The 16,602-nt window shown below is 41.4% G+C and overlaps 1 protein-coding gene across 1 annotated transcript in view; it reads right to left on the bottom strand.

Moving 5' to 3' along the window:
- LOC124606393 (UDP-glucosyltransferase 2-like) overlaps positions 1 to 16,602 on the bottom strand; it is a 44,898-nt gene that overhangs the window by 11,152 nt on the left and 17,144 nt on the right. The window contains exon 3 of the mRNA XM_047138374.1: positions 16,145 to 16,384. Coding sequence (XP_046994330.1) covers positions 16,145 to 16,384 — 240 coding nt within the window. The remainder of the gene's footprint in view (positions 1 to 16,144; positions 16,385 to 16,602) is intronic.

Below are 16,602 nucleotides of genomic sequence, written 5' to 3'. Positions count from 1 at the left end.
CGATTCTACTGCCGCCAACATACATTGCGCACAAGGACCATGAAGATAAGATTCGTGAAATTAGGGCTCATACGAAGGTATATAGACAATCGTTTTCCCTCGCTCTATTTGAGAATGGAACAGGAAAGGAAAGGACTAGTAATGGTACAGGGTACCTCCACCACGCACCGTACAGTGGCTTGCGGAGTATCTATGTAGATATAGATGTAGATATCATCGCCGAATTGAGGTCGTTATCAAGGCCAGGGGCGGTGATGAGCTTGATGTGTCCTTGAGACGACTAATTTCCACAGAGCATAATTCAGGCTGTGGTCATTGCATATGAAGAGACTTGGGGAAAAATCTTGGGATTAAAAACCTTGAGATCAGCGACAACACCAATAATACTAAACATGTATGTTGTGCCTCATCTTTATATCTGGTTGGTGCATAAGCTCATAACGTTTATCCGTAAGTTTAACAAAAACGACAAACAACATAACAGAGACTTTAGACATCAACAATGCACTCTTCTTCGCTATTTACATCTGCCAACTCTGGGGTAACTTTTCCATTCCACGACTGTAGAAATCACGTGAGTTTGTGGCGAAGAACTCTCCGAGACAAGTTCGGAGCGCAGTTTCATCCTGAAAGGATGTTACTTGGAGATTGTTCGACAAATAGCAGAAAAGGTGAAAAACTGAGGGAGCAAGATCAGGGGAATAAGATGCGTGCAGAATGGTTTGCCAACCCATCTCCTGTAGCTATAATGTTTTTCGACAGTCTTGCAGACCGCGGGCGGGCGTTGTCGTCGAGTAGCGCCACTTCACGGTGTCTTCCTGGTCGTTGGACTGCGTCTTCAAGAGGTCTCAGTTGTTGACAATAAATGTCAGTCGCGATGGTTACACCTCGGGGAAGCAATTCGCAGTACACCGCAACATCGCTGGTACCTTTGAGAGGTGGCTACACTGAGTCACAGCGACAGAGATTGCGCTTTAGATTATTATTCCGGCGCCTCCACTGGTGCAGTTGTAGTTCAGAGGTTGCCGGGGGCAGTACTTGTCGAGAGGATGTCGAAAGCAGTAGAGGCAAAGGTGGAAAAATGGGCCCCTGCTGGTATTATGGCCCCCCTACATATTTGAAAGTACAGGCCACGAACTCTAGCGGAGAGCATATGAACTACTAAGAGTAGCTTCACATATCTGTAAAAATGAAATACTAACAAAATGTCAGTTTGGTTTCCAGAAAGGTTTTTCAACAGAAAATGCCATATATGCTTTCACCAGTCAAATTTTGAATGACCTGAATAACCGAACACCACCCATTGGGATTTTTTGTGATCTCTCAAAGGCTTTTGATTGTGTAAATCATGAAATTCTGCTAGACAAGCTCAAGTATTGTGGCATGAGTGGGACAGTGCACAAATGGTTTAATTCATACCTAACTGGAAGAGTGCAGAAAGTTGAAATAAGTAGTTCTCGTAACATGCAAACATCAGCACATTCCTCAAACTGGGGAACTATCAAGAATGGGGTTCCACAAGGGTCAGTCTTGGGTCCTTTGTTGTTCTTACTATATATTAATGACTTGCCATTCTATATTCATGAAGAGGCAAAGTTAGTTCTCTTTGCTGATGATACAAGTATAGTAATCACACCTGACAAACAAGAATTAACTGATGAAATTGTCAATACTGTCTTTCAGAAAATTACTAAGTGGTTCCTTGTAAACGGACTCTCACTGAATTTTGATAAGACACAGTACGTACAGTTCCGTACAGGGAATGGTATGACGCCATTAATAAATATAGACCTTAATCAGAAGCATATAGCTAAGGTAAAATATTCCAAATTTTTAGATGTGTCCAATGATGAGAGATTAAATTGGAAGAAACACATTGATGATCTGCTGAAACGTTTGAGTTCAGCTACTTATGCAATAAGGGTCATTGCAAATTTTGGTGATAAACATCTTAGTAAATTAGCTTACTACGCCTATTTTCACTCATTGCTTTCATTTGGCATCATATTTTGGGGGAATTCATCACTGAGGAATAAAGTATTTATTGCACAAAAGCGTGTAATCAGAATAATAGCTGGAGTCCACCCAAGATCATCCTGCAGACATTTATTTAAGGATCTAGGGATATTCACAGTGGCTTCTCAGTATATATACTCTCTTATGAAATTTGTTATTAACAACCAAACCCAATTCAAAAGTAATAGCAGTGTGCATAACTACAATACTAGGAGAAAGGATGATCTTCACTATTCAAGATTAAATCTAACTTTGGCACAGAAAGGGGTGAATTATACTGGCACTAAAGTCTTTGGTCACTTACCAAATAGTATCAAAAGTCTGACAGATAACCAACAAGTATTTAAGAAGAAATGAAAAGAATTTCTGAATGACAACTCCTTCTACTCCATAGAGGAATTTTTAGATATAAATTAAGAAAAAAAAGAAAAAAATATTTAAAAAATAAAAAAAATTAAAAAATAAAGAAAAACAAAGTTGTTATATTAACTTAAGTATGTTGTTAAATTAACCTAATTATGTCATGTATTAGAAAATTCGACTCGGTCCACATCATTACGAAATATCGTATTCATGATCCATGGAACTAGTATTAATCTAATCTAAATATAATCTAATCTAATCTAAAACTAGTTGCCAAACTTCACTGTAGAGTGCGCAGACGTAGTAGCTGTCATGGTTTGTGAGTAGTTGTACTGTCAATTTTTTCGCTGTCCTCAAAAGTTTGAAAGGTTAGTGTTTACTTGAATAAAACTCAAATTTCTAACATGTTATTCGTAGAACTAAGGTAAGGTACGTATTTGGCTTGCTGTTGGGATATCGTTGTACGTTAATTAACGTCGGTTGCGAACCAAACTAATCGTAGGAAAGATCGTTTTTCCCAAGATGGCGAGGGTGGATATATGGGCCCCTTTTGCTGATAGTATTATGGGACCCGTAAAATCGTTAGATATTGCTACTCTTTATGTTTTAGATGGCTCGAACACATCTTGTACCCCCAAAAAAATCGAAACGGCAATCGTGGGACAAAGCAAATATGGCAAATGCTATTGTAGCTATTAAAGAGAAAAAAATGGGGTTGAAAAGAGCGGTTAAAGTGTACTCTGTCCCTCGTTCTACGCTCCAAAGGCTTTCCACCGGTTTTACCACAGGGACTTGAGGACGAACTGGTTAAATATCTTCTCATTATGGGATCCAAATTCTACGGCCTTACCAGAAATGACGTCAGGCGCATGGCCTATCAGCTTTGCACAAGAAATAAAAAGTTGGTGTTTCCGTCCCTGATGTTGATGACGCTGTATGTCTATTTTGTGAAGGGATTTTTTTCAAAGGACACAAAAGGTGAACTTTGGGTCCAGTATATAGCCTGTGAGATGTGCTGGATGCGAATAAAATGCTTATGTGTGTAACTATTGTAAATAGGCTAGGCGTAGGCTGTGAAAATCATCCCACCTGTAGACTAATTAACAATGTTCAGTGTGAATCTTTCTTTCATTATACAGAAAAATTAAATAAAATTATATTTTTCAAATTTTTGTTTCTTTTTATTTCAAACTACCTTGGGGCCCATATTACCAGCACAAATTCTTGACGCAACAAAATGCAGAGTATCAGGAAAAAAATAAAATTTTGTTTTAAATATTAAAAAGTCGAACTATGTCGTAACTATGTCGTAACTGTTGCAGGACATACTAGAGAAATGTTTTATGTTAATTTTAGGTGATTATACTAAAAATAAAAGGTGTTACATAAAAAAACAGAGTGGGGGCCCATTTATCCACCTTTACCTCTACTAGTTCAGAGGATGTCGAGTGCAGTTGATCTGTTGAGCGAGAGGGTAGATCGTTTGGTGTAATGTATAGATGGAAGATGTTGCAATGATCACAGTGTATTTTTCGTCAATATATATTGAGGTAAAAAAAAAAAATTTCACATTTCTTTAATGACAATGCCTCTTGGTCACAGGTTCAGTCAACAAAGCATTTGGCTCGTGTTCATGTATTAGACTTGTAATTCTGGTTTCTATGTGCAATTATAGTATTTGTGGTTTTTCAATTAGTTCATTGTAAATGGTGTTTAAAATATTTGTCGTATTGAGGAAGAACCGAGCCAGATACATGTACGTTGAGTCACACAACCACACACAGAACATTTACACTAGAGCTTTGTTGTTTCGTAGCTTTTATAGTTGCAGGGGACTTAATTAATCAATTGTGTTAACGGAAATTTCTTGACATTCTTTATTTTTATTTTATGCAGTCAGATTGCGTGCTGATACTACTCAGGGCCAACCGGTTACGAGATTTCGTAACCGGACACACAGCTACTAATGTTATTGCATTTATTCATTATTCTTTTTAATTAAGCCCCGATGCACCTTTTGTGGATTCCCACAGGTCTTTGTGCGGGCAGTAGCTGCCTTTTTTTTTTTTTTTTTTTTTTTTTTTTTTTTTTTTGGGCCCAGCCATCCCTTTTCTTTCCTTATTCCTTTCCTTTCCTACTCCTCGTCACCAGTAACGTTACCGAAAACGAACCAATTGATGACGAGCAAGAAGAGGTGCACATCTGGCCACCAGCTGATTTTTGTGATTGTGGCTTAGAGCATGCGTTTCCTGTATTCCCGCTTTTTGAACCTTCGCTACGGCAGGGAAAATGTAGCACAGTCCATCACATATAACAGCTCTCGAGTATACTAACGTGGGCCATTGTGGATCAGGGCTATTACAAATGATTGAAGCGATTTCATAAATTCACTGTAGCTCCATTCATTGACCTATGGTCACGACACACTACAGATACGTAGAAAAACTCGTAAAGTTTTGTTCGGCTGAAGCCGGACTTCAGGTTTCTGCCGCCAGAGCGTTCGAGAGCGCAGTGAGAGAAAACGGCGACAGGAGCCGAGAAAGCGTATGTCGTGCTTGAAATGCACTGACATCAGTCAGTCATCACAGTGCAACGACACTTCAGGACGAAGTTCAACAAAGATCCACCAACTGCTAACTCCATTCGGCGATTATATGCGCAGTTTAAAGCTTCTGGATGCCTCTGTAAGGGGAAATCAACGATTCGGCCTGCAGTGAGCGAAGAAACGGTTGAACGCGTGCGGGCAAGTTTCACGCGTAGCCCGCGGAAGTCGACGAACAAAGCAAGCAGGGAGCTAAACGTACCACAGCCAACGGTTTGGAAAATCTTACGGAAAAGGCTAAAGCAGAAGCCTTACCGTTTACAATTGCTACAAGCCCTGACACCCGATGACAAAGTCAAACGCTTTGAATTTTCGGCGCGGTTGCAACAGCTCATGGAAGAGGATGCGTTCAGTGCGAAACTTGTTTTCAGTGATGAAGCTACATTTTTTCTTAATGGTGAAGTGAACAGACACAATGTGCGAATCTGGGCGGTAGAGAATCCTCACGCATTCGTGCAGCAAATTCGCAATTCACCAAAAGTTAACGTGTTTTGTGCAATCTCACGGTTTAAAGTTTACGGCCCCTTTTTCTTCTGTGAAAAAAAACGTTACATGACACGTGTATCTGGACATACTGGAAAATTGGCTCATGCCACAACTGGAGACCGACAGCGCCGACTTCATCTTTCAACAGGATGGTGCTCCACCGCACTTCCATCATGATGTTCGGCATTTCTTAAACAGGAGATTGGAAAACCGATGGATCGGTCGTGGTGGAGATCACGATCAGCAATTCACGTCATGGCCTCCACGCTCTCCCGACTTAACCCCATGCAATTTCTTTCTGTGGGGTTATGTGAAAGATTCAGTGTTTAAACCTCCTCTACCAAGAACCGTGCCAGAACTGCGAGCTCGCATCAACGATGCTTTCGAACTCATTGATGGGGACATGCTGCTCCGAGTGTGGGAGGAACTTGATTATCGGCTTGATGTCTGCCGAATCACTAAAGGGGCACATATCGAACATTTGTGAATGCCTAAAAAAACTTGTTGGGTTTTTGTATGTGTGTGCAAAGCATTGTGAAAATATCTCAAATAATAAAGTTGTTGTAGAGCTGTGAAATCGCTTCAATCATTTGTAATAACCCTGTATATTGAGGTAAAAAAAAATATTTCACATTTCTTTAATGACAATGCCTCTTGGTCACAGGTTCAGTCAACAAAGCATCTGGCTTGTGTTCATGTATTAGCCTTGTAATTCTGGTTTCTATGTGCAATTATAGTATTTGTGGTTTTTCAATTAGTTCATTGTAAATGGTGTTTAAAATATCTTGTCGTATTTAGGAAGAACCGAGCCAGATACATGTACATTGAGTCACAATACCACACACAGAACAGTTACACTAGTGCTTTGTTGTTTCGTAGCTTTTATAGTTGCAGGGGACTTAATTAATCAATTGTGTTAACGGAAATTTCTTGTCATTCTTTATTTTTATTTTATGCAGTCAGATTGCGTGCCGATACTACTCAGGGCCAACTGTTCACGAGATTTCGTAACCGGACACACAGCTACTAATGTTATTGCATTTATTCATTATTCTTTTTAATTAAGCCCCGATGCACCTTTTGTGGATTCCCACAGGTCTTTGTGCGGGCAGTTGCTGCTTCTTCCTTTTTTTTTTTTTTTTTTTTTTTTTTTTTTGGGGCCCAGCCATCCCTTTTCTTTCCTTATTCCTTTCCTTTCCTACTCCTCGTCACCAGTAACGTTACCGGAAACGAACCAATTGATGACGAGCAAGAAGAGGTGCACATCTGGCCACCAGCTGATTTTTGTGATTGTGGCTTAGAGCATGCGGTTCCTGTATTCCCGCTTTTTGAACCTTCGCTACAGCAGGGAAAATGTAGCACAGTCCATCACATATAACAGCTCTAGAGTATATAAACGTGGGCCATTGTGGATCAATGCGTTTAAACGATCTCCATCAAACCCCGGAGGTCTTCCTGAACCTGGAGAGTCACTAACGTCGAAACGATCCTCCTTAGAACGAGAAAACCATTTTCTTGATGGGCTCTGTGTCATGGCATCATCCCCATACACGGCGCATATGTTTGTGGCTGCCTCCGCTGCTGTCACCCCCCTTATGAAGTGAAACACAAGAATATGTCGGAAATATTCCGATTTCTCCACTTGCCACTAAATTTTCTAGCATCCGTGGCTCCACTCACCGTCTCCAAATGACAAAATGACAATATGTAAATTCAAATAGCAACAGTGAAGTATAAATAAAAAATGACAATCGATAAATAAGCCCGTAGCAGCCGGAATACCAAGACGCAAAACAAGGACGCTACGATCTTATGCACCAACCTAACAGTGGCAACTATTTATTTACAGCTCGTACAAAATAGATACGTGTTTCAAAATTTACTGACCTTCATAATAGTCACCTGCATTGTGTATAATCCGTAGCCAGCGATGTGGAGGTCGTGGGATACTCTTAGCAGTGCCAGTTGTGTTGACAGTTCGACCGGCGCGGTCTATTGCCCGACGAATAAACAGCAGTTCTGAAGCGAATGCCGTGAAGTGTTTCCTTCCGTTTAGAAATCGAGTTGAACTCACGAGGGCTTAAGTCAGGGGAGAGCAGTAGGTCGTATAGAACTTTAGCAGCCCCATCAGTCAAACAAATCAGTAACAGCTTGCACTGTATGTGCTTGAGCATTGTCCTGCAAAATGATGGTCAGGTCCTGCAGGAAGTGCCATCACTTCTGTCTCTACACTGTTCATTTTTGGAACACAACCTACGACCAGCTTATAGACAGAAGTGATGGCACTTCCTGCAGGAACTGACCATCATTTTGCAGGACAATGCTCAAGCACGCACAGTGCAAGCTGTTACTGATTTGTTTGACTGATGGGGCTGCTAAGTGCTATACGACCTACTGCTCTCCCCTGACTTAAGCCCTCGTGAGTTCAACTCCATTTCTAAACTGAAGGAAACACTTCACGGCATTCACTTCAGAACTACACTACTGGCCATTAAAATTGCTACACCAAGAAGAAACGCAGATCATAAACGGGTATTCATTGGAGAAATATATTATACCAGAAATGACATGTGATTTCATTTTCACGCAATTTGGGTGCATAGATCCTGAGAAGTCAGTACCCAGAAAAACCAACTCTGACCGTAATAACGGCCTTGATACGCCTGGGCATTGAGTCAAACAGAGCTTGGATGGCGTTTACAGGTACAGCTGCCCATGCAGCTTCAACACGATACCACAGTTCATCAAGAGTAGTGACGAGCCAGTAGCTCGGCCACCATTGAACATACGTTTCCAGTTGGTGAGAGATCTGGAGAATGTGCTGGCCTTGGCAGCAGTCGAACATTTTCTGTATCCAGAAAGGCCCGTACAGGACCAGCAACATGCGGTCGTGCATTATCCTGCTGAAATGTAGGGTTTCGCATGGATCGAATGAAGGGTAGAGCCACGGGTCGTAACACATCTGAAATGTAACGTCCACTGTTCAAAGTGCCGTCAATGCGAACAAGAGGTGACCGAGACCTGGCACCCCATACCATCACGACGGCTGATACGCCAGTATGGCAATGACGAATACACGCTTCCAATGTGCGTTCACCGCGATGACGCCAAACACGAATGCGACCATCATGATGCTGTGAACAGAACCTGGATTCATCGGAAAAAATGACGTTTTGCCATTCGTGCACCCAGGTTCGTCGTTGAGTACACCATCGCAGGCGCTCCTGTCTGTGATGCGGCGTCAAGGGTAACCACAGCCACGGTCTCCGAGCTGATAGTCCATGCTGCTGCAAACGTCGTCGAACTGTTCGTGCAGATGGTTGTTGTCTTGTAAACGTCCCCATCTGTTGACTCAGGGATCGAGACGGTTGCACGATCCGTTACAGCCATGCGGATAAGATGCCTGTCATCTCGACTGCTAGTGATACGAGACCGTTGGGATCCAGCACGGCGTTCCGTATTACCCTCCTGAGCCCACTGATTTCATATTCTGCTAACAGTCATTGGATCTCGACCAACGCGAGCAGCAATGTCGCGATAGGCTACAATCCCACGTTTATCGAAGTCGGAAACGTGATGGTACGCATTTCTCCTCCTTACCCGAGGCATGATAACAACGTTCCACCAGGCAACGCCGGTCAACTGCTGTTTGTGTATGAGTAATCGGTTGGAAACTTTCCTCATGTCAGCGCGTTGTAGGTGTCGTCACCGGCGCTAACCTTGTGTGAATGCTATGAAAAGCTAATCATTTGCATATCACAGCATGTTCTTCCTGTCGGTTAAATTTCGCGTCTGTAGCACGTCATCTTCGTGGTGTAGCAATTTTAATGGCCAGCAGTGTGCTACAAAATCGTCGGGCAATAGACCGCGCCGCTTGAACTGTCAACAAAACTGGCATTGTTAAAAGCATCCTACGACTTACACATCGCTGCAACGGGTTATACACAATACTGGTGACTACTTTGAAGGTCAGTAAAAGTTTGAAACACTTATATATTTTGTACGAGCTGTAAATAAATAGTTGCCACTATTAAACTTCCAACCGTCGTAGTTGTTACTATGCTACTTCTAAAGTTGAGAGATCACCTTGGAGTTTCCAAAACGCGTCGAATTGTTCGGTGTGCTGATTCGTTGGTAATTTCATCCAGTTCCAGCTTCTCACCTATTCCTGCGCTAACCATCTTTGCAACGTTATAGGGCTGATCTCCGAAGCAGGGTATTCCTAGAAGAGGAACTCCGAAATACGATGCCTCGTTGAAGCTCTGCAGACCGCCCTGTGTGATAAACAGGCGGATGTTCGGATGAGCTGAAACAAGAGAAGACTCGTGTTTACAAACTTGTCAAAGTCATCACTGGTAGTCTGACGAGTCTGTGTAGCGATTCATACCTAATACTTCATGCTGTGGTAGCCATTTTGCGATCTTCACGTTCTCCGGCCTTCCGGGCATATTATCGTCCTCAAACTTCCACAGTACTCTTTGCGGTAGCTCGGAGAAAGTTTCCAGCATTGCCCTTATGACTGTTTCAGGGAAGAAAATACTTCTCATGTTCGACCCCAAGCTGAAGTTGATGACTCCGTGTTCACCTCCGTCCAGAAACTGCTGGATATCCTGCCATGAACAGAATCCTTATAAAACATCGTATCGTGTTTCACCAAGAGGACCTATATACTGAAACGATTATCAGTGACTCATAGGCCTATAATTTTATTAATTCAAGAATCCTAAAGTTTGGAAATTTGTGGTAAGTTCCTATGGGACCGAACTGCTGAAGTCATCGGTCCCTAGGCTTACATATTACTTAATCTAACTTAAACTAACTTACGTTAAGGACAGCACACACACCCATGCCCGAGGGAGGACTCGAACGTCCGACGGGGGTAGCCGCGCGAACTGTGGCAAAACGCCAGAGACTGCGTGGCCACCCCGCGTGGCAGTCAAGAGTCCTAAATAAGTGCTTGTAATGTTCAACGCGCAGGGTAGTAACTACCAAATCAAGAGCGTGATTTACATCCAGCTCCAATCCCCACGGCGACCAATGATCGTTGACATGGTATACCGGCCAGGCTGAATGTGGCTTTTAGGAAATTTTCCACGCTCGTTTTGGCAAATAATGGAATGGTCCCCAAGTCTACATGATTTACAGACAGATGGCTCGTACGACTTCCGTCCCTTGGATTAAGTGATGACTATGGCGACACGCAAGGCATCCAGCCACAAAGCTAAAATAAAAGTCGATTAGACACATAATGAAAATGAAAACAGTGAACCATTACGAAGGGATACGCTATAGGAGAGATTATTTCAATAGTCCCTTATGGAAATAATGAAGCATAAGAAAATTAACCTCATTTTTCTCAGTTTAGTCCTTTTCTTATTAAGCTTTTGTATGTCCATCCTTTTAGCAGGACGTCTCTGGAATGACGGCCGTTTACTATCGTGACAAAAAATAAAAACACCTACAGCCGTCCTTATGATTTTATTTTATTTTGTCGCTACCAGTTTCAACGCTTCATTGCGTCATCTTCAGGCTGTTTTGGTGCGGTACAGGTTGATACGATCCCCATGCATAGCCCATCAGCTGCCAGCGTTACTGGATTCGCAGACAATGTGTCAGCACTCCAACCATCAACTGCCCAAGCAGCTGATGAGTTATGCATGGGGATCGTATCAACCTGTACCGCACCAAAACAGCCTGAAGATGACGCAATGAAGCGTTGAAACTGGTAGCGACAAAATAAAATAAAATCATAAGGGCGGCTGTAGGTGTTTTTATTTTTTTAACTTTTCCTGTTAGGTCTCCAGCTCTTTTTGTTGCCACTCAGTTTCTGTAGAAATTATTTCGTAAGTCCCCTTGCTTCATTCTTGTTATCTACAGTGCTTTGAACAACTTGCTTCATATAATGTTGTTATGGATTACTCATACACATGCATGTCTAGACAGTGTCTCAGATTTTCTTTCATTTGTCTTTCCTCGACTGACAGTTTAATGTTTTAGCTTGACCTAAGCTACTGCCGCGACCGACGTAGCATGTGGAAACTAAGATGGATGCTAAGTCCGTAGCCGAAAACGCACTGGTAAGTAACGTGAGCGGCATCAGTGCCTATGGATGAAACTCATATTCGTCTTGGCCGGCCGGTGTGGCCGTACGGTTCTAGGCGCTTCAGTCTGGAACCGCGTGACCGCTACGGTCGCAGGTTCGAATCCTGCCTCGGGCATGGATGTGTGTGATGTCCTTAGGTTAGTCAGGTTTAAGTAGTTCTAAGTCCAGGGGACTGATGACCTCAGATGTAAAGTCCCATAGTGCTTAGAGCCATTTGAACCATTTGAGGGATTATCGACTGTGAGCTGCAGAATAATAAGTGGGAGAAATGGCTATTGTGGTAGAAGGTGGACCATTAGCTGTCTTTTGAAATTTGAAAGACTTTTAATTACTCTGTTGTTCTGAGGAACACTGTTCCAAATTCGAGTTCCTGATTCAGAAAATGATTTAGAGAAAAGGACAGTGTTATGTAATGGTACAGAAAGGATTTTACTTTGTTGCGAACGATTATTTCTGCTGTGCTGTTCAGATAGTAGTGTAAGAGTTGAAGATAAATAAGGGGGAGTGCAATGATTGAAAAGACGATAGAGCAAAAATAGAGTGTGATAATCTCTACGCTTATAGGAATGCAGGCATGATAAATGCTCATAGACAGGATTGACATGGTAGAAATAGTGTATGTCACAAATGTTCCGTACACAAGTATTCACTGCCATTTCCAGCCGGCACGCGCTTTCATGTGAAAAGTCCTTGGAGAGTAACATCAGCATAGGAAGTATTACTGATTCTACGAGCTTCTTTTTAAGTTCGAAAGGAAATACTGTTCCATATTTCTGTAGTGTATGGAATGAAGCTTACACCTTCGTACTGACTGCAGCTGTGTGTTCAGTCCACTCTAAGTGGTGGTCCAAAATTATCCCCAGGTTCTTTGTGGAAGAAGAAAAGGTTATGTTTCTGTCATTTTCGATTAAGAGTGGAAGAGATTCTCTGAGCTGCACAGTAATAAGTCTTTTGTGAAAAAAATGAGATTGAATGCGTTTTAGATGGTCTAAGTTTCAAACCAATATTCTGCATCCGCAGTGTCAAGGCAAGAAAATCAGCAGTGTAGCAAGTAGAATGTCGAAGTTGTTGAAATCCAAAAAGCACATAATAGTAGCCTGTTTTCTGTCCAGAGCTTCTTTCAGTTCATAAGTCACGTTTATAGGAACTACTAGAAACTAGACCGGTATTCATCTAAAAGGTTATTTCATGTAAAATAATTGGAAATCTGTTCGTGAAGTATGTAATTTCAAGCCTTGGATGATTCTGGTAGAATGCAAATGAGCTTGTAGTCGAAAGACTGTTTAGCAGATTCCTTCTTGGGTATTGATTTTATGTGTCTATGCTTCCACGCTGTTGAGGTATGCTGCAGGTCGCAGAATGGTTTAAAATGTTCTTTATTTGAGGCAGTAGTGGATCGCCGAGAAAGTTGATCATCTGCACTGCAATATTATCGTGTCCAGCAGCTGCCGAACGGTTTCGCGCAGTTGACTTCCTTACCAGCTGTAGAAAAAACTGTTTTTATACCACGCACTGATACTTTAAGGGGAGTACAGAAGGTGGTGTGGGTACAATGCGTCCATTTTTATTTTCTTGCGGAAAACTGTTGTTTGGAGTTTTCACTTTAATTTGATGTATGTTCAGTGCACAAGTAAATTCCACAGGTTCCATGAGTGCCTGTTCAGTTACGACAAGATATCTCGGGAACTGTTTGCTCTAGAAGGTGGGAGTTTATGTTTATTTATATAAATACCCTGCTGCATAGGTTGGCTGCACAGGACGCTGTGATATTACTTTGTGTTTTTGGTCTAATGAATCATATCATCCACATTTTATCAGATGCAGTACACCTTTCGTTGTGTGTACCAGGGCTCGTTTCTCACTGAGTTGTGTTTCTCTTTTTAATATGACTCCACCCAAGGGAATATTTAAGAAGTGAGGAAATAAGGAAAGTAGGTTCTACAGAAGATATCCCATTGGAAATTAACATCCAGAGAATGATGTTAGGACAAGCAACACTGAACAAAGTTCTTCACCACCAAGTGTTTTCAAGAAGTGTCTTGTGAACAGTAATGATGTGTACAGTGAAACTAGTGCCACTGATATCATTTTACTATTAGGCTTAAGTGTACTAAAAACAATATTTAGTCAAACTGTGTGCTGTAATTTGTGTGGCGGAGAGATGAAGATTTATGAAAATTTCTTCAAAAGAAATGGTTTAGTTCTTAGTTTGGAAGTCTCTAGTTTGAATTGTGAGGGCAAGAAAGAATTTTGGACATATAAAAACGTGGAAACAATAAGCTTTTTGAGACGAGCGTCAGATATTTCTGTGGTTTGAGATGCATCGGTAAAGGCCTTCTGGAGAAACTTTCTGTGCTCTTGTGAATCTGCCATGCCCTCTATTAATCTTTCAAGATACACTGGTGCTTTAGGGGAAACAATAAAGTAATCGAAGAAGACACAATGAAATCTACAACATTGGAAGCAGTTGAAGAAAATGATGGCAACAACAAAATTTGCACAGAATTTGACGGATCATGACAGAAAAGGGGCCATGAATCTAAAAATTCTTGTGCGTCTTCCACAAATATCGATACCAGGAAGATGCCTGATGTTGAAGTACTGCAAAACATTGCCATGGATGGACCAAAGTGGGTACCAATAATGAGAAGTAACAATTCCATGAACGCAACTGTCAGGAAGCATATGAGGGATCCAGAGGAGGAATGGAAATTATCCCAGCTGTGAAGATCTTTCAGCCTCCAAAGGAGGAATGGAAATTATCCCAGCTGTGAAGATCTTTCAGCGCCCTCAAGAACAAATTGAAGTTCTCTGTTCGAAAATCTTTGGTAATGGCGATTCCAGTTCATTCAGATCCGTAATTGACAGCAGGCCCTATGATGACCCAACACCACAGAAGTTAGAATGTGTCTGTCATGTGCAGAAACGAATGGGTGTCCAACTACGTATAATCAGGCAGAACTTTTCTAGCAAAATGCTTGAAGATCGAAAGACTATTAGAGGACGTATGACCGACAAAACAATCAAACAGCTAAGTGAATACCTTGACCAGTCCATTAGAAAGAATACGAACAACCTGGAAGGAATGAAAAAAGCATTATGGCCAACGATATTCCACAAGACGTCAAGTGGTGATGAGCCACTACACAGTTTGTTCAATTGACTGGTGTAAATACAGCAAAGCTGAGGCAGCATGAACCGATAGAAACACCGTCCCTGAAGCTTTCTGGAGCAGTAATAAATCCAGTATACAGAGATCTAGCACATCCAGATCTTCTGAAGAAATGTCTCACAGGAAAACTCAAAATGTAAATGACTCTTTCAACAACGTCCTATGGACCAGAGTGCTTAAAGACGTATCTGTGGGCTAGAAAACACTGAATAATGGCATCAGTGATGCTGTGATCACCTTCAGTGATGAAAACGCAGGCAGAATAAATGTTCTGAAGCAATTTGTTATTAATTCTGGCCATAATACGAAACTAGATAGACAGGGAGCCTCCAGGACAGAAATTATGGTAAAAGACACAACAGAAGGAGCAAGACCCCTCAGCAGGAGCAGGAAACTGCATCTGGTTGATCCTCAAGTAGATAATGATTAAAAATCTTTACTTCAACTTTCAAGTGCACTTCTGAAAATTTACTTTTTTTTTTGTAAATGTTTCCTATTATCTCAGAAACTACATAAGCTATGGCTCTGAAATTTTTACCTCTTATTCACAGCAGAATTATGTTCATGCAGATCTACAGCGGTACAGATAGATCTTATAGTTTGATCATAAAACATTTTTTTTTAATTACATAAATTTTAAGACCTCCATTGAAAATGCATACCTTGATACCTAAGAAAATTAGATTCTTGGAAACAGATCAATGAATGTATAAGATTGGACTCTGTATCTGGCACAGTTTTTTTCATTGTCTTTGACAGTTCCTTAGCAAAATAGATATGAATATGTTACATTTATCTTTATCAAGATAGGGCTTTGAAACGCTCCTTAAGGGAATTGATGGTTCCGTCTTTATGCACTGGTCAAATAGAGATGTCGGCAGGATGAAATGCTCATTTAGATCCTTAATAGGAACTCATTATAGTCAATACTCGTTGCCGAAATGGAACATGTACCACAGCCCTCCCATTTACAAGACAGGAGCACTATCCTGGAACTGCCAAGATCAGCAGTGACAGAGCTGTACTATTTACACTCAGTAAAACATCACAGTTTGTGAAGTACAGATTTTTAGAACATAGTTTCTTTTCTGTACAATAAGATTTGTGTAGTTATTTACAAAGCTTCTTACAGTGTGTTTATTAATTTACTTTTACAGTTCTATGGAGAACTGGACTGCTTACCTTCGGTAAGGGGGTTCGCTTCTTTTCGATGTGCAGACCAGTCATTTCTACTACACCTGAGAGACGTGGCTGAGGGTAACTGGCACTGAAGTGGTTATTCGTAAGTATAAGACTGATGTTTAAAAACATCTCGCCTAGAAGAGGAACGTCTGATCCAAAGTACTTGCGTATCAACCTGTCGTTTTCAGGGTAGATAACAGTATAACTGGAATACAATTGCCTGAGGAAGGAAAGCGTGTTCTGCAGCCTCTGCCAGAATGTCATATGGTCACTGTAGGACGTCATGACATCCGCCATGTATGCTGGGTTCACGTAGTCTCCCATGGCGTAACTCAGAGTGCCAGGGACACCAGACGAGAGGAAGCCGACAACCGGTGGCGAGCCCAGTTGGTGAACAAATCCAAAATAGCAGAACACAGTCACAGTCTCCATGATGACCAAATCGAGCTTCTGCTCCTGCCTGTAGTAGCATAATAAGCATAGTGTGCAGACACAATAAAAACATATTTTAATTATTTTATTACGATACACAGGATTCACTAATGTGTAATGTGATTTCTCAGATTTTTTTTTTTTTTTTTTTTTTTTTTTTTTTTTTTTTTTTTTTTTTTTTTTTTTTTTTTGCGTGTCTTTAGGTTTCCAGGCAAGCCGGCGGTTCTATTTTGCACACTAATATTT

This window comes from Schistocerca americana, chromosome 3 (assembly GCF_021461395.2).
Source record: "Schistocerca americana isolate TAMUIC-IGC-003095 chromosome 3, iqSchAmer2.1, whole genome shotgun sequence".
In the NCBI taxonomy this organism is placed as follows: Eukaryota; Metazoa; Arthropoda; class Insecta; order Orthoptera; family Acrididae; genus Schistocerca; species Schistocerca americana.
Note: the sequence above shows the minus strand (reverse complement) of the source record. Positions and strands in the feature narration are given on the sequence as shown.